This window comes from Boleophthalmus pectinirostris, unplaced genomic scaffold (genome assembly GCF_026225935.1).
Source record: "Boleophthalmus pectinirostris isolate CB_2022bp ecotype Guang Dong unplaced genomic scaffold, ASM2622593v1 HiC_scaffold_12, whole genome shotgun sequence".
Classification (NCBI taxonomy): Eukaryota; Metazoa; Chordata; class Actinopteri; order Gobiiformes; family Gobiidae; genus Boleophthalmus; species Boleophthalmus pectinirostris.
The window spans coordinates 1,602,468-1,621,988 of NW_026571018.1; the positions used below are offsets into that span (position 1 = coordinate 1,602,468).

The 19,521-nt window shown below is 41.2% G+C and overlaps 1 protein-coding gene across 1 annotated transcript in view; it reads left to right on the plus strand.

Annotated features, from left to right (window-relative positions):
- clip2 (CAP-GLY domain containing linker protein 2) overlaps positions 1-19,521 on the plus strand; it is a 40,536-nt gene that overhangs the window by 12,759 nt on the left and 8,256 nt on the right. Inside the window, 14 exon segments of the mRNA XM_055149040.1 lie at positions 2,528-3,021; positions 3,991-4,115; positions 4,942-5,155; positions 5,569-5,766; positions 7,599-7,702; positions 8,225-8,285; positions 9,592-9,751; positions 9,754-9,884; positions 11,455-11,758; positions 14,428-14,810; positions 15,383-15,440; positions 15,678-15,761; positions 17,329-17,485; positions 18,674-18,818. Of these exon segments, the coding sequence (XP_055005015.1) occupies positions 2,528-3,021; positions 3,991-4,115; positions 4,942-5,155; positions 5,569-5,766; positions 7,599-7,702; positions 8,225-8,285; positions 9,592-9,751; positions 9,754-9,884; positions 11,455-11,758; positions 14,428-14,810; positions 15,383-15,440; positions 15,678-15,761; positions 17,329-17,485; positions 18,674-18,818 (2,618 nt within the window).

A 19,521-nucleotide genomic window follows, 5' to 3' on the forward strand; every position in this document is an offset into this window, starting at 1 on the left:
GTAACAATCTGATTTAAGATTAAAACATTTTTGGAATTTGAAGGACAAAACATAATATTGTACAAAATCTACTGTAGTATTTTCAAAGGACAGACACAAAAAATAAGACAAACTAATCATATTTGAAGGAGCGCTGTAAGAAAAACAAATGTTCAAATCTGTTCATAGTGTTGCATAAAGCTTTTGTCACTTTTGGGAAGAGTAAACACAACTTTTACTCAAGTAAGAATAGTGTCATTTTAACAAATTATACTGGATTGAAAGTATGCTGGTAGAAAAGTACCTTGAAAAGTACAATTTCTTTAAAAAGTAAATGTAGCAGTGTTCTATCCACCTTTGATTCTCTGTCCGTAATAATGCTATATTTGTATTGGTAGTTTGTTAAGTGAGATTGTAGTATTAATTAATCACTGCATTTGTATAGCGCCTTTCAAGACACTTGACTTTCCACTCTCTCCACACTCTGCCAATCTGAACCCCTCAGACCACCACCATCACTCACACACACTCCACTTTCTTACTAGGCAATGTAGGTGAAGTGCCTTGCCTAAGGACACAATGACAGTTTTTACCACTGGTGCCCCCTGTGGCTCCTGATGTTCACAGTGTCTCTCGTCCACGTCCTGACCAGGCCCAGCCTCGCAGAGCCTCTGACATCCGACACGATCACATTTTGACAATCTGGTATGACCACAAGTAAAGTAGTAAACAGAGAATAAAGATTATACCATATCCATCAAGTTTTAGTTTTACAATCATTTAAAATAAATAAATAAATAAATAAATTGAGTGAATGTTATACTACATTTATAGTACAGGTACAGTACATTTATACTACATTTATAGTACAGGTACAGTACATTTATACTACATTTATAGTACAGTTATAGTGCACTTATAGTACAGTTATACTACTACATTTGTAGTACATTTATAGTACTCTTATAGTACAGTTATAGTACATTTATAGTACTCTTATAGTACATTTATAGTACTCTTATAGTACTCTTATAGTACAGTTTATAGTACAGTTATAGTACAATTATAGTACTCTTATAGTACTCTTATAGTACAGTTATACTACAGTTATACTACTACATTTGTAGTACGTTTATAGTACTCTTATAGTACAGTTATAGTACATTTATAGTACTCTTATAGTACAGTTATAGTACAGTTATAGTACATTTATAGTACTCTTATAGTACATTTATAGTACTGTTATAGTACTGTTATAGTACATTTATAGTCCTCTTATAGTACATTTATAGTACTGTTATAGTACAGTTATACTACAGTTATAGTACAGTTATAGTACATTTGATTGAAAAACACTGTTAGTATTGGTAGTTATGAGCGTATCACAAAGTGTAGACATGAAACATTGTTTTTAATCCACTGTTAGCAGGGGCAGATAGCGTCCAGTGAGGATGTGCTGATCCAGCAGTTTCAGTTCCGGTAACGATCCCCAAAACAGCATTTATTTCTTTAAAACTAAAATAAAACAAGAGAAAACAGATCCAAATGTGTTTTGTAGCTGTTATTTGTCCTTGAAGTTACTACAGACAAATTACAGCTCAGACATTCAGAGACTTTCTTCTGAGGCTACTCTTAAACATTCTTCTATTGTTAGATTGGTTGTTGACATGTATGCAGGCTCTGTGATCATCATGGTGATTATTTTTGGTATTTCTCTTCTAAACACAAACTAATACAACAGTTTTTATTAAATAAGACAAGGTTTAGCTTTAGGAAAAAGTGGGCCCCTGGCACGAAAATGGCAGTGACAGGGGGCCTGGCTCTTTCCTTGCAGCAGTGGGGTCCGGGGACCCCTGGTGGGCCTCAGAAGCGTTGCATGGGGACCCCCAAAGCAAGAAAGAATTCAATCAATTTTACACAAGATATTTCTTTATATTTCTTTATCTTAGATTACATTAGGTGTGTATAGAATACATTAGATCACATGACATTCTTGGTGCATGAACTCCTGTGCAGTGGAAGGCTTGTGGGCAGGTTGGGTCATTACTTTAGTTATATTTGATTACATTTTAAAGTACATGTTGACAGGTTTTATGATTCTCATCAATCAAGAAGAAGTAGACATTTTACAGAATTCTCTACTGATGACATTGTGCATCCAAAAGTTTGGCACAATTTACAACACTTTTCTCCACAGATTTGAATGAATATTTAAACAACATAAAGGTGTTTTCTTATATTTTCATTTGTCAAATAATAATTTCTGTGAGATTAGGGGAGGTTTGGCCCAGTGTGCCACATGGTCGCTAGGTAACAGTTAAGGAATTCCTTAGCAGGATGTCATCATTTCCAACAGGAAGTAACATTTTAAACCAAAAAAAAAAAAAAAAAAAAGAAAGAAAAAGGAAAAAAGCCAAACTGGGTAATTTTTTTACAATTTCTTTTGATAACATCTTCAGTTCAATGAGTTAGTGTTTTAGTAAAATTACTGTGATAGGCCTTTTCAGCTGCTTTGTTGCTAACTGAACATGCATGTCTGTGCCTGCAGGTGTTCCTCTGAAGCCCCTCACACCTCCCAAGTTCTCAGAGGAGGGAGATGATGTTCTGGGGGACTACACAGTGGGTGAGTCGGTGTGGGTGAATGGAGTCAAAGCTGGCACCATTGCCTACCTTGGAGAGACCCAGTTTGCTCCAGGTCAGTGGGCAGGGGTCATCCTCAGTGACCCTGTGGGTAAAAACGATGGCTCTGTTGGCGGCGTGCGCTACTTTGAATGCCCGGCTCTCCAGGGCATCTTCACCCGGCCCTCCAAGCTGACCCGCCAGCCCGCGGCCGAGGGGTCAGACGCCCACGGCCCCGACCCTGCCCAGCCCCAGCACGACACCAGCAGCGCCCCCTCAGGCCAACGCGTGGTGGTGCCGCTCCGAGAGGGGCTCCTCAACAGTGCGGTCAAGACAGGCAACGAATCGGGCTCCAATATGTCCGACAGCGGCTCCGCCAAGAGAGGAGGAGAGAAGGACCTGCGCGTGGGAGATCGTGTTTTGGTACAGCCATAGTTTCTCCTTAGTGCTTCGTTTACTCCCTCACTCAGCTGTATTATGTATCAGTGTTTGGGATTATAGACCTGTACCTGATTTTTCCCATTTATTTGAGCAGAATGTCTCACCGCAGCACAGACAGATTGTATAAGCAGCTCTTGAGGTCAGAATAAGTCTGCTGCATATTGTCTGCATTTAATTATAAAGTATTTTATTTATATATTATATAAGGGCACAGGGCCTTAACCTACACTTAACCAGCTTCATTATTTCATTGTGAACACTGTGCCAGCACATCCAGACTTTGTGCTCTCATGGGGTTTATCTCACAGGGGTGTGCAGTGCCATGAATCTGGCATTACAATACTTATCATGATATTCAATATATCACCATATATCCAGATGCTAAAACAAAGGACCATATATTGTGATTTATCAATAATTCTGTATAATATTGTGGTTGACCTAACAAAATTGGCAAGGCAAGTTTATTTGTACAGCACTATTCCAACACAAAGTAATTCAAAGTGCTTTACAAAATCAGAACAAATCAAAACAAATTGTGTGATATACAGTTTATTTCATTTTTTAATCATGAGAATACCAAATGAAACTTACATTTTTCATGAAAAACATGAGGTTAAAAAATCTATTTTGACCCATTTTGAATTTATATGAGAATTGTGCAGTGAAGTATTGAAATATAACACTGAACCCACTTTTTCTTTACACCCCTACTACCTCCTGCTTGATATTGTACATTAATAACAGTAGTAATATTTAACCTTTTAAAATAAATAGTATTTAGTATTTACACTGTGTGTATAGTAAACTTGACTGTATAGTATACTTCACTGTTAAAACAACTGGCAGCTACAACTCTTTTGACTAGTAATAGTAAATTTTGCATATACACTAATACACAAGTTGCTCTCAGTATGAGGTTGTGTTAATATCCAGGCTTTTGTGTGTCAGGTGGGCGGCTCGAAAATGGGAGTCATTAGATACATGGGTGAGACGGACTTCGCCAAAGGAGAGTGGTGCGGAGTGGAACTGGACGAGCCTCTGGGCAAGAACGATGGAGCTGTGGCAGGGACCAGGTGAGCACAGGTAGAACACATGTGACAGGGACCAGGTGAGCACAGGTAGAACACATGTGACAGGGACCAGGTGAGCACAGGTAGAACACATGTGACAGGGACCAGGTGAGCACAGGTAGAACACATGTGGTAGGAGTCACTTTTGGTTCCACAGTGTGCACATTTCAACATTGGGTTTCTACAACTAAATGAAGACTGAATAAGGAAAGTCTCCCTCTGTCCTCTCTCCTCTCCTGTCTCCCTCTGTCCTCTCTCCTCTCCTGTCTCCCTCTGTCCTCTCTCCTCACCTGTCTCCCTCTGTCCTCTCTCCTCTCTGTCTCCTCTGTCTCTCTCCTCTCCTGTCTCCCTCTGTCCTCTCTCCTCACCTGTCTCCCTCTGTCCTCTCTCCTCTCCTGTCTCCCTCTGTCCTCTCTCCTCTCCTGTCTCCCTCTGTCCTCTCTCCTCACCTGTCTCCCTCTGTCCTCTCTCCTCACCTGTCTCCCTCTGTCCTCTCTCCTCACCTGTCTCCCTCTGTCCTCTCTCCTCACCTGTCTCCCTCTGTCTTCTCTCCTCTCCTGTCTCCCTCTGTCCTCTCTCCTCACCTGACTCCCTCTGTCCTCTCTCCTCTCCTGTCTCCCTCTGTCCTCTCTCCTCACCTGTCTTCCTCTGTCCTCTCTCCTCACCTGTCTTCCTCTGTCCTCTCTCCTCACCTGTCTTCCTCTGTCCTCTCTCCTCACCTGTCTTCCTCTGTCCTCTCTCCTCACCTGTCTTCCTCTGTCCTCTCTCCTCACCTGTCTTCTTCTGTCCACACATAGTCCTTAATAATGCTTCTCTTTACTGTTTCCAGGTATTTCCAGTGTCTTCCAAAGTTTGGCCTGTTTGCTCCAATCCACAAAGTGATCCGTATCGGTTTCCCGTCCACCAGCCCGGCCAAGGTGAAGAAGAGCAAGCGTATGGCCATGGGCGTGTCCTCTCTGGCCCACAGCCCCAGCAGCTCCTCCATCAGCTCTGTCAGCTCTGTGGCCTCGTCTGTGGGGGGGAGACCAAGCAGAGCAGGGCTGGTACGACTCTACATATGTCATATTCTATTTCACTTCACTATGTAAATTCAGGGATCATGCACACTGCGTATATGATCCCTGCAGGCAAGTTTTGTTAAGGGCTGTAGTCAACTAAAGACATTCTTGGTGTAAAGAAAGAAATTCACTGACTAAAAAGAGGGTGGAGCAAAAGCTCTCAAATCTATTACGTATCTCTGTGTATTTGACCGAAACTAATAAGAAAATCAATGTATTTACACATAAATACCAAAAAGCCCTTCAGCTAACTCACTCACTTCTCCTTTCTGCTGTTGCTTTATTTAAATCCATATAATCTAAATACAATGATTAGGAGAATCAGGGAGATTAGAGAGAGAGGTGAGACGTGGTACAGAACCTAAAGCTCACTGTGTCTCTCCCTGCCTGTGCCTCAGCTCACAGAGACCTCATCCCGATACGCTCGGAAGATCTCCGGCACCACAGCCCTCCAGGAGGCTCTAAAGGAGAAGCAGCAGCACATCGAGCAGCTACTGGCAGAGAGGGACCTGGAGAGGGCCGAGGTCGCCAAGGCAACCAGTCATATTTGTGAAGTGGAGAAAGAACTGAGTGCACTGAAAGCCTCACACCTTCAGGTACTACACCTGCACCATACTGTCCCAAACTAAGCACTCAGCACAACTGTCTGCTGGCACCTGGGAAGGTCAGTCACTCATGTACTTACATCAACCAGCTTCTGCTTTATGGAACGTCACACCAACATGGCCACATAACCATATGAGAAAGAGAGACATGAACCTGTAAAAGAGGTCCTGTCACTCTTGTGTTAATCTTAATGAACATACATGATATACAGGCTGTAAACATGCTCATTCACACACATGTGTACACTAGAGACAAAGTAGGTGATGTGTCTTGTCCAAGGACACAATGGCAGAAATATCCTGCTGTCCACTGTGGCACCTGGTATTTCCAGCGGTCTGGCCTCTTAGCTTCTGAGATCTAAGCATACCTGCAAACTTGTCGCTTTTTGGCTACAATCTAATTTTTCTCGGTCAATTGGGTCATTCACGTGAATCGCTTAGAACCGCTCAGCGTCTGGGGATGGGTTCTGATAGGACAGGGACATGAACGTATTTACATCGACCGGAAGAAAACACACACATCAGCTGCTACTGGCTTTTCTGTCATCTTGGTTTGTCGTTAAGCTTGGGGACATTCATACAAACTGGGGAACAGCGTCCAAACCAGAGTCCTAAACCAGCAGGAGCAGCTCCGGTTCAGGTCTGGAAGCAGGGTTAGGTGCACTTTCCCCGGGAAGAGCCAAATGTGCGGACGGACGCTCAGAACAGCATGTAACCAACCAAACGGGTTTGGCGCTTCTGTCTGGATGTTTTGCACCAGCTCGGTACCATCCACATGGATCCCATGCTTGGGGCCTGGTGCCACTGCATGTGCGTATTTCGCCTGACACGAGCGTAAAAACTGCAACTTTTGGACACGTAACTTTTAGAATGCACTGAAAGTGAACACTGCACACACTAGCGCTCGTATGGAGCAACGTGTCCTGTGCCCGTAGATTACAGAAAATAGGATCCATCCTACTTTTTGACGCTGTACACGAGTGTAGGCGTGTATTCCCCTCAAAATACACAGAATCTATTGTTGTATTTGTGCGTTTACCATCAGCACATCGTGCTCCTGGGGCAGTTCTGTGTCATGTGAAAGAGCCCAGGTCCAGAAAGATTGTTCATAAGAGCTTTAAAATTTACTTTTGAAACCCTCGCGTTTGCACTGGTCAGCCTCACTGTTGGGCAAGTTACTTTAAAACTGTAATGCGTTATTTAGGACTTGTTACTGACATTTCAAAGTAATTTGTTACATTACAATATTTTACTGCGTTTAAAATGTAAAACATTGCATTACTATTGCATTAACTTTTGTACCATATATGAACTGAACCAGGACTAAACCAAAACTGAACCAGAGCTGAACCCGGACTGAACCCGGACTGAACCCGGACTGAACCCGGACTAAACCCGGACTGAACCCGGACTAAACCCGGACTGAACCCGGACTAAACCCGGACTAAACCCGGACTAAACCCGGACTAAACCCGGACTAAACCCGGACTAAACCCGGACTAAACCCGGACTAAACCAGGACTAAACCAGAGCTGAACCAGGACTGAACCAAAACTCACATTTGTACAGAGTAAAACATGACAATTTTTTTCTTGTTATGCCTTACAGTAAAAAAGCAACACATTACAGTAATTCGTTACTTTTATAACATGTTACCCCCCCGCCGCTCACCGTACACCTTCTTTTCTCTGAGGAGTTTGCAGGTCTGTCTAAGGAGATGACGCGCTGTCAAGGTGGTTTTGACTTGAATTCGTATTGAGAGAGTAAAACTAGGTCTCTCAAAAGCGTTTCTGCTGTATCTGTGGTGTATGTGTGTGTTTCAGTATGTCTCAGACAATGAAAGGAGCCTGCTGCAGGTCCAAACTCTTCTGGCCACCACACAGAAGGACAAACAGGAACTCATCAATCAGCTTGAAGAGGAGAAAAGGTACCATTAGACAAAGCATCTCTGTGTGAGTGCATTGCTCATATGGTGAAGAAATTGACCTATTTTATATCTCTCTTGCCTCTTACCTTACCTCTTTTAAGTGTCATGCACATCTACCCAACTGTCACAACTTCTAGGAACCGAGGACTCCCATAGACTCGCTGTCAAACTCATATATAATGTTCTGTTGTGATTATAGTTCTGTGTGCTATTTACTCTAAAGATAAATAATGTCTTGAATTTATGCAAACATGATCTTGGTAGTTCTTTTACAATGAGTTGAAAATTACAGTAAAGTCAGTCTCTGTAAATCTAATCAGAAATTTAAGATGTGGCAATTTCTGTGGCCCAGGGACCATTTGTCTTGGTTAGCCTGTGCTCTGGCAGCTGAGCGCAGCGCTGCCACACGCTCCTCAGCTTTAGAAGTGTTCATTTATAGAACCTTCTACATTAGAGTTAGAGTAAGTCTAACTTGGTACAATGTACCAATGTGACCATCCTTCTATTTTCTGCCCCTATTAGGAAAGTGGAGGACCTGCAGTTCAGGGTGGAAGAGGAGTGCATCTTCAAAGGAGACCTGGAGGTAATGATTCTGAACTGAGAAAAGTAAAATGATCCTTAAGGACCCACACATCATTCTCTGGTGTGTCCTTCATCGTATGTAACACTGACACTTTTAAGTTTCAATATAATAATTTAAAACATAATGCTTGTCCCCTGCACATTTGAGGAATCCTGGCTCAACTGTTTCTGAGACCACCGTAAAAGATCAGCAGTGTGAGACAGTGTGAGACAGTGTGAGACAGTTTGAGACAGTGTGAGACGGTGTGAGACGGTGTGAGACGGTGTGAGACGGTGTGAGGCGGTGTGAGGCGGTGTGAGACAGTGTGAGGCGGTGTGAGACAGTTTGAGGCGGTGTGAGGCGGTGTGAGGTGGTGTGAGGCGGTGTGAGATGGTGTGAGACGGTGTGAGACAGTGTGAAGGCGGTGTGAGACAGTGTGAGACAGTGTGAGACAGTTTGAGGCGGTGTGAGGCGGTGTGAGACAGTGTACAGTTGAGTGCAGCAATATGCAGACTTCACAGTGACAGAAACACTGACACATGGCTCTCTGTGTTGTACTTGAGTGCACTCAGTCACAGTGAACAGGCTAAATGAAGACAGGTGTAACATCAGTGATTCTCTGTTATCATGACAGATGCTAAGCTTCTACAATCAGGGTTTAAGCTACTCGATTAGCATTGATTAGTATCAATACACAGTCCTACTGTTCTAATTACACAAATGTACTCCAGTGAAGTGTTTCACTTGTTGTCAGTGGCAGCAGCTCCCTGTTCTCTGTCCCATCTGTCACTACCTGATTTTAGTGCATCTCTACAAAAACCTCATAGAAATATGACTGGAGCTGAAGTGCTCATGAAAACTGTTTAAGGAACTGGGACTAGCCAGTTGTCATTGTTCACAGAACAGCTTGGTAAAACAGTAATGGATTATCAAAGAGGAAACACAGTCCATCTGAACAGAAATGGAGGTCTGTCGCCCATCCTCCGACTCCATCCTCCGACTCCATCCTCCGACTCCATCCTCCGACTCCATCCTCCGACTCCATCCTCCGACTCCATCCTCCGACTCCATCCTCCGATTCCATCCTCAGACCTAAAACAAACCAAACACATCAATAGTATTATCCCGTGTGCTGATAGAAGTGAGACTATCCATTGGGTTTTTGAACAGTCATGTAAAATATCATGTAATTAGTCACAGACTAATTACAGACCCTCTTTACTGTAAAGAGTGTGTCAGCTTCAGTGTAGTTAGCTCCACACATCAGACAGATTGTTGACAGAGTTAAATGTTCTTTAGCAGTAATGGATTGTGTTTCTCTCATCAGCAAACCACAGTGGAGGAGCAGAGTCGCATCATGCAGCTTGAGAAGGAGCTGAGTCTGAAGAAGGCCGAGCTGGAGCGTCTCCAGGCTCAGGTCAGAGGAACCAACCAGGAGTCCAGTGAGCAGGAGGAGCAGAGTGAGCAGGAGGAGCAGGAGCCAGCAGCCCCAGGACAGACTCAGAGGAGCTGACCAGCCTGCGTGGGCTGGTGGCCAGACAGAACCAGGAACTCAATGATCTGAAGCAGCAGATCCAGCAAGTCAACAAGGAGAACATGGACATGATGGACTCCTGGAAGGTACAGAGTGCCTGTCTATCTCTCTCTCTTTAGGTCTGCCCCGGGGTGGACTCAGGTCTTTAGCACCATCCAAAAAGGTCCAGTTGGTTCTGATATTGGAAATATATGCATTCATTTTTGCAGTGCAAACCATAACATGAGTGAAAAGATTGTCCTGTTCAGGTGCAGGTTTTGCACCTTTAAAGTCAGTGAGACAAAGTGAAACACTGCAGATGAATGTCATTTTCATTTATCATTAATCAAAGAGCCCATATTAGGCTATTTCTAATCTATATTATAATGTTGTTTCCACATTCAAAACAGACCTGGAGTTGTGTTTTGTTTCACATGTTAAACACACAAACCCTGCAAATTAAGGCTGAGTTCTTCTCTCAAACACAAACCTTGTGATGTCATGTGGTAATACAGGAAGAGCTCCACTGTGTTTATAAACTCCATTCATTCATTCATTCATTTGGATGATTTCAGCCCAAGAATTGCCAATCTCTACTGAACAAAATGTAAAAAGTACCTGTTAATGTGAAAACTACCACTTCATGACATCACAAGGTGGAACAGAGCATTTTGAGCTCTGGGGTTGTAGACAGACTAATAATTAAAGGGTTACTCAAATGTGTGAATGAAACAAAACACAAAGCATGTTTCTGAGGAGGTAACAGTGTTATAATGTGGTTTAGAGTCAGTTTGGTGTGATATAGGATCTTCAATATAAAGCTCATTACAGCCAACAGAGGTTATGCTCTGACGTCATTTTATTTGACAGATGCTCCTCCACATTCTGCCTGAGTAGAACTATAGGCAGCACAACATGGAGCTGCTCTTTTCACTCCACAATCATTATTAATAATTATTATAATCATTTATTGAGCAGAGTTCTCTCTCTTGCATTTCATGTTAAACTCTAGCAGCTCTTTCACATTTTAGATTTGCTAAAAGAGCTTACCATTGACACTCACATACCTTTTGTGATGTCATGTGCATAACCTCTGTACATTAAAGTCAGTCTGATGCCCAGAAAATAAATCACATTACATACATATGTTGATGGAGATTCATGTTGAAAATGAATACATCTTATTGGACATTTTATTAACCATCCTCATCAGATACTTTCCCATTACTATTTTTTTTTTAAAGTACTGTTCTGTCATTAAATCTACAGATTTAACAGTTTCAGAAGGACTTAAGGTTAAGAGGTTAAGGTTGTGGTAGACTTTGGAATCCACAACCTTAATACTGTGTGTGTGTAATAAGTGGGACTGCTGCCAACGTGCTGCGTGTTCAAGGGCACACATGAGCTCACTCATTTAAATACTTGATCAGTTGTTCAGAGTTAGACTGTGTTAAATCAAAGCCCAGACTGGAGTCTATCTTGGGGAAGATAGTGAGCTCTTACCTTCAAGTGTTGCCATGGAAATTTGTTGAATGTTGGATGGACGCAGCCAGACAAAATGACCATTAGCATGGAATTCTAGGGTTAGACCTAACTAGATCAGATTAACTATCTGGTTTCTTCAGAAATGGCATTTCAAAGGAAATGTTGGTAACCCTCTGTGTCCTTTGATTTCAGGCCAAGTTTAATGCGTTGGTCATTGACCATGAGAAGTCTTTTGAGGAGCTGAAAGCCTCTCTGAAAAGTTCTCCCAGTGCTCCATCAGGGCAGGAGCCAGATGCCCAGGAGCTGCTGGTGTGTGTGGAGAGCATGAAGATGGAGCACCAGCTGGAGATGGAAAACCTCAAGGCCAAACACAAGATTGAAGCTGCCATTCTGAGCAAGGAACGCGACGACTTGTGTCTTCGACTGCAGGAGACCCGGAAGCAGTTGGAGAACAGGACCACAGAGGGAACAGAGGAGGAGCTCACAGGACAATACAGTGAGTGGACTAAACATCAACTGTTATTTCAAAATTCAGAAAACTCTAGAGCAATATTTACTCTAAAGGCACACATTATACAAAATTTACCATGTTAGAATATTGTTCTCTCATTAAAGTAAACCTGTTATACAGAAGTGACTTTTCAGAGCCTTTACCCTTGCTTGGAGTGATTTGTGCATGTTTGAGTAATCTTTAATTACTTCTTTTCAAGACGTCATATTGCTGATCATGCTCTCTGTTCACTGCCACCAACATATGCCCCCTGTGGTGTATCTCAATCAGTGATACAAATAGCATTCAGTGTAGTCATTTTGGTACAAATGAAGAAAAAAAAAAAATCTGCTGTTTGCTATAGTGATGTGCAGATATCCACAGACTTCTGTCTGACATTACCATTTGCCGCATGGACCAGTTTTGGGGGACTTATTTTCCATCCTGGGCCAACAAGAATGTCTTACAGATCTGTTGGTGGCGATACGTTGACATGTGCTGATGTGGGCATGGCCTTGCAGGGACCAAGGTTTATTAACATTAACATGTTACTTTAAACACTGTATCCATGTTTGTTTTGAGTTTTATTAGAGTGAATGTAATAAGAAGTGCACTGCCCCAGACTCCCCCATTTGCACTGACTGCACGAGTGTCACAGACTCTCACTGCTTTCCTTTCGTGCTGACTAGTACGTAAATCCACATCTCCACTTCAGAGAGGGTGGAAAGGAAGCCACAGAAGAACGTTTACATTTTATTTAGACAGCTCCCCTGATGCTCTGGAGCAGATGTCTGTGCAGATGCCGGTGCGTCTGTCTGCAGAGGGCGACTTTCTGTGGTGGGTGCAATATGAGCCATTTACACACTCGTCCCAAGAAATCCATAACACCGACTGATCGTGATGATGTTTATGGTGGTGTCAGCTCCCATTGGGCACCGCATCTTTCTAAAGCCGTAGTCTGCAGACTATTTCTTTAGTCAAGTGGTTTTAGATTACTTTTGTGATTTCACATTTGTAAATAATAACAAGTACAATATGTGTATTTTGCTTAATTCACACTCAAGTTGGTAGTCCTCAGTAAAAAGACTTTTCCCTCTGAGCCTCACCAAAGACTGTTTGAAATGTTCCAGGATTATGATGTCACAGATACAAACCTCACGTAGTCTTAAAGTCCATAAATTATCTTGTTTGAAACATGCATCACCATGTCCAGACATGTTCCACATTATTGCATTTTTAAAATTTTATTATTTTCCAAAGCACTTTGAAATGGCAAGCTGAGAAGGAGCCTTGTAGCAACCGATAATGTAATAACAGACAATAATGTAATAACAGACAATAATGTAATAACAGACAATAATGTAATAACAGACAATAATGTAATAACGGACAATAATGTAATAACGGACAATAATGTAATAACGGACAATAATGTAATAACAGACAATAATGTAATAACAGACAATAATGTAATAACAGACAATAATGTAATAACTGTGGTGAGCCAATTATGTAATAACATCTTGCCAATAATGTAATAAGTCAGTGGCTCTCAAACTTTTCATTTTAAGTACCACCAAAGAAAAGATTTGGCTTTCTGAATACCTCCAGATCTAAAGCAGGACTATAACAGGACTATTGTAGATCTAATCGAGGGATAAACCAGGTCTTAAAGTGGCCTACATAATTTACCCTGTAGTTCTAAACAAGAAATGATCTAAACGAGGACAGAAAGTAGATAACGTGAACTCTAAATGAGGCAAACCCACAAACCAAAGAGCTCCATGCTCCACCTGAAGGAGCTTGTACGACTAGTGGTACTAAGAATGGGCCCCAGTCCCAGTATCAGTGTTGACCGATGTTCAATAGCAATATTTTTAATAATGTGACGTTATTGGCTGCTTTATATCTTTGGCCCGACAAAGAACATTTCCTTTGATAATATAAAAACTGCAGTCAATAATGTAGTCATTATTTGCAAGATGCTGTTACATAATTGGCTCACCATAATTATTACATTATTGGCCTGTTATTACATTATCACATTATTACATTATTATATTACATATTCAGCTAAAACAACTTCATAAGAAACAAGTCGTCTGAGCCAATGAGAGCTGACATTATCATAAATGTCATCACAACAGCCACATGTCGTTTTTATATATATATATATATATATATATATATATATATACACACACACACATATATATATATAATGTGTGTGTGTGTGTGTATATATATATATATATATATATATATATATATATATATATATATATATATATATATATATATATATATATATATATATATGTATGTATATGTATGTATGTATATATATATGTATGTATATATGTATATATATATGTATGTATATATGTATATATGTATATAGTATATATGTATATATGTATATATGTATATATGTATATGTACCAGAATTATGTTTAAAAAATATAAAACTGGAGAACAGAGGAGAAGTTCAGAGCTGTGTACTGGTGAAGGTGAAAACTGGAGTTGATCTACAGAATGATATCTTGAAAATAATTGCTCAAACAAGCATGAATCACTCCAAAGAGAACTTCCGAGCTCTGAAAAGTCCATTCTGTAGAATAGGTAGGTCTGTAAGTCTGCGAAAAATCTAATGTGTCCTGTGGTTGTGTGTGAAGCCTTGAAGCAGGTCCTGAGTGACACTCGTGAGCGGCTGCAGAAAGCCGAGCAGCAGCTCCAGGAGGGAGACAGACTACAAGAAGAGCTGCAGGAGGAGAGACAGAGACTACAGGAAGAGAGAGAGAGGAGCGAGGCAACGCTCAGGAGGAGTCTAGAACAGAAGAGCTCTGAGCTGGAGGCCCTGCAGCAGGCACACACCCTCAGTCTGGACACTGTGCACCGCCTGGAGCAGGAGCTAAGGGAGCGGCTGGAGAGTCAGGTCCTTCCTGAGGACTACAACCACAGCAGGGACACAATCCACAGACTAGAGGAAGAACTGAGAGTGACCACTAACCAGCTCCAGGCCCTGCAAGCCCAACAGCGCACATCCCAGGAAGCAAACGTGAGAATGCTTTCCTTTCATGAAAGGAACTGTATGTAGTCTGAGCTCTTACTGTTTTAAACAAATACAATCACAACTGAACATGAGTGGCCAGTGACTTAAACTGCAGGCACATACATGTTTCCTCCAGAATTCCCTCCCTCAGCTGCAGAGGCTGCACTAGCACTGATTCAGGATTTCCTTCAGATGCTGGGGTTTCATTCAAATTATGCTCTATTTATAACAGAAACCACTTGTCCATCACATCCACTGATTTTGTAATGAAGAATAAATTAGCATGACAGTAAAAGCTGTATTGATTTGAACACATTTACCTTACATCTGGGAGCACAGAGAGGTCATGTTTAAGACATTTAAAATCTAAATTCAATGTCATAAACTTTAATCTTTAATCCCAATTGAATCTAAATGCAAAGACTGCAATTTTTAAGTCATTTGCAAACAATGACTGTCAGGAAAATCTGAAATTAGATATTTTGACAAAAGAGTTCAGCCCAAATTCTTCTCTCTTGATTTTGTCATACATATTGTGCACTTGTACATAGTATTCTGTTGTGCTGTATCTGCTGCAGGTGATAGAGGACCATGAGACATCAGAGGAACAGATGAACCCCAAACACAATATTCAAGGTAAAGAAAGTGACTGTTACTCTGATGAGCTGCGCGCTCACGCCACTCAAGGGGACACCATATTCATATTTGTAGGTACAAATTTCTCAAGATAAGGACTTCACAGTTTGATAAAAGTGGATTTCTTCACTGTTATTGTTGTTTTGAATTGCTAAAAAAATGTTTGTGTTCCCATCCTCCTCTCAGCCTGTCTAGTGAATACCCTCTGCTTTCACACACACTGTTTGTGTGTTATAGAAACCACAGAGAAACTGATGAAAAGAGAGAAGGAGGTTTCTGCTCTCATCTCACAGGTGGAAGCCCTCAAGTCTCAAGTCACCGGTAATGCTCCTGTGTTTTACACTCCCTTCTCTATACTGTACTGTGATTGTGATTGTACACTTAAAAGCTCCTGACCTAAACATGATTCTATTCCATTTACCATAATATGTAATCTATATGTACGGGAAATAGGTCAAAACAACTCAGCCGTATTTGGATATATACTAAATTTACAGCAGGTGCAGAGGGTTGAAGCTTTTAAGATTGTAGAATTATACCATGGTTTAATTAATGTGTCCATTATAGAAATGTATGTTCTCCTGATTTCGCTCACAGAAAAGTAGCTCAGGAGCCTGACGGGTGGAGCCGGTTCCTCTGTTATGTTCAGTATAATGGTCGTTTTATTCCACTGAAGCACTGGTTACACTCTTATAACTAATACAACTCCTCCAAAAGGCACTTAGGGATAGTTTTCAGTGGCACCCCGTCATCTTTTGATATAAAGTGATATAATACTGATATGTCGTGATACTAAATGTGGTGATACAGTATCGATATATTGGCATGAGTATATTTTCTTTCTAAATGATTTTGAGACAGTGCTACAATTCAGTTTGACATTTGACATATTCACTGTTTTGATGATTAAAGTAGGTATGTGTCATATTCACTTTACACAGGTATAGCTTTAACAAAGAAACACTGTTGTTATACTGTATTTGTGTTTAAAAAAAAACAATGTATGTGTAATGTGCAATACATTGATCATTGCATTTATTGTAAAATACTGATATTGTATCATGAGCCATTGTGTTGGACTGTGAGTGACTCTGTGAATCCTTAGTCAGACTGGTGCCACCCAGTGCCTCCGCTCAGTTTCATTTCTCTCCAGTGACTAGGTCCAGCCAATCAGAGAAGAGCCAGATATTCAGTGTTGTCAGTGATTCCCAAGATCGAGGATTTAAAGTCGGAACAAAGAGAATGCTTGGTGAATTTAATCAAGGGGAAAGACGTTATTGTCCTTCTTCTTACGGGATTTGGGAAAAGCTTAATATATCAGTTAGCCCTGTTAGCGGTGCATTACATATATGATGACCAAATAGCAGCAATTGGTTAAATAAAAAAAATACCCGCCTACCGTCGAGAAAACAAATTCTAACACTGCGAGGTTAGTTTCTATGAAGTGAAACAAAGTGAAACCGGCTGATGAATCAGGCTAGTGAATCTCAGCCCCAGATTTAGCATTATGAAAAAAAAAAGAGAAGCTGCTCCCCCCGCGACCCGGCCCCGGATAAGCGGACGAAAATGGATGGATGGATGGCTGAGAGAGAGAAGCTATTGTCTTATGAATAAAATATAATTATATTCTTGTTGAATAAAAATGTATTGTAGATCAGTTTGGAGTATAAAATACTTCACAGAAGTATGAAAATACACACAGTTTAGTTTGGACCTCTTTGAAGAACTCTGGGCCCCCCTGAGAATGTTTGGGTTTGGAGTGATATGTGGTTGTATGTACATGATTTTGTTGATGTTGTTGACATGAGCAGAGATGAGTAAACTGAAAAGCCCTTTTTAAATCAAGTTTGTTTGTGGTTGGATCATGTTGTTTTTCCTGTTTTGGCAGCGCTGGAGGGGAAGGTGAGTGCGGGAGAGAGGAAGACAGAGCAGCTGCTGAAAGAAAAGATGCGCATGGAGGCGGAGCTGGACTCCATGAGCAGGAAATCCCATGATGCATCTGGGCAGCTGGTCAGCATCAGCCAAGAACTGCTCAAGAAAGAGAGGTACTGTTCAAGATCTGAGACTGTCCCCTGTCGCAGGGAACACTGTGATCTCTCACACTCCTCTTCAGAGTGCACAAAACACTGGATTCAAGAACAAAAATTCTACTGTTATAGAAAATTATTGAAATGTAAATGAGTGTCGTGGTGTTTGTATCTGGATGTTGGTGTTGATCCATATCTCGTCTGCATTGTGGTTTTGAGCAGATCGAAGCTGGAGCGTGTGAACATTTGGCTCTCATCTAACAGGAGTCAGGTTTTCTGATTCACAGTGAAGAATTGGATCTTTAGGCTGGATCCGAGTGCAGCATGCAGGAGTTATCCAGTATAACCAGACTTAGAACAAGCTGTGTGTATTTGCAGTGCAGCATGGGAAATGGACAGGAGATCTGGTTCAATCAAAAATCCATTTTGTTTCAGTTTCAGTTTATATTAGGTATCAGCAGATACTTAAAGCTTCAAAATCGATATCGGAACTGAAAAGGCTTGATAGGTGCATGCTTCTTCATGAATCCATCAGGGATAAAATCATTTTGGTAATCGATGCCTTTTTATGGACAACACTGCATGTATGTTTTTGGTTAATGTCACAGGGACAGTGTACATGAACGCACATTTCTGTAAATAGACCTGAATGAAGCAGAGAAGTTTTTCTTCAGCTGTAGTCCCTAAAAACACAAGAGCAGTGATAGAAAACAGTTCAGTGTGAGATTTTCTGGAAACACTCTGAATCACCTTGATAAAGCATGAACAAAGAAAAAAAGGAAGATACTTTGCTTTCCCTGTAGGGAGAATTGTCCTCTGCATTTGACCCATCCTTCAATGCTGCTGGGGCACCTCCTCAGGACCCACCTTCGTGATTGGATTGGAAGATGTAGTTTTTTTAAGTGAACAGCTCCTTTTACCTTTAGTTCAATAGAGATTGGAAATTCCAGGGCTGAAATGATCCAAAAGATTGTAGCAAAAGTGTATGGAATATAAAACACTCTTCTTGTTTTACCACATGACATCACAAGGGTGTTTTCTGTTTGATAGAAGAATTCAGTCTAGATATACAAGGTTTGTGTGTTAAACATGTGAATGAAACAAAGCACAGCCCCAGATCAGTTTGTGACGAGAAACCAACAGATGAGAAGTGTGTGTAAAATGGGCCCTTTAACTGTGTTTCTGTGTCCTTCTTTGTTTTTGTAGAAGTCTGAACGAGCTACGGGTGCTTTTGCTGGAGACCCACCGGCCGCCCCGGGAGGAGCGTGATGTGTGCAAAGCTGAGTGGAGGGTCAAAGAGCAGAAGCTACAAGACGACATCAAGAGTTTGAGAGAGAAGCTGCTGCTGCTGGTGAGAGCCTGGGCTGCTCCAGAGTACAGAGAGCTGGGGCCCGGAGAGCTGGGGGCCAGAGCACAGGGGGCTGCAGAGCACAGGCATTCAGAACAGGGCTGTGGTCCACTAAAAGAATATTTAGTGGACTAAAGATCTGCTGATGTCCTGCTGATCTAGGGCTGTCAAAACTACATTGAAAAAAAAAGGTTGCTGGATTTGCGTAAAAAAGTTATGGAAAGCGTATTTTTCACATATTTTTTTCAGAACATGAATGTCACCTTTTCATGTTGATGAAATTTGAACAAATCATGCTGAATATGCAGATTTATCTTATGGTACCTTATCATGAAATGTATAAGTATGTATAATGTAATTTAATTGATCTAATTCTGTAAAAGAATACAAAAACAATCTTTAGTTTTCTACAGTTCTGTATTGTCGTAAACAGAATCAAACACACAGAGAGCACAAGTACAGAGACACACAGTTTGGAGCTGGACAGTGTGAAGATTTATTCCAGTGAAGAAGCTCTGGTCTCTGCCTGTGGACACAGGAATAACACATGATGATCACATTCTGATGATCTACTCTGTTCTACATGTTTAAATACATTTAAAGCACTTATTACTACAATAATGAACCAGAACAGAATCACAAGAACATTAGAACTGTATCTGCAGAAACAAAACTTACCATGTGCTGTTCTTCTTCCTCTAAACAC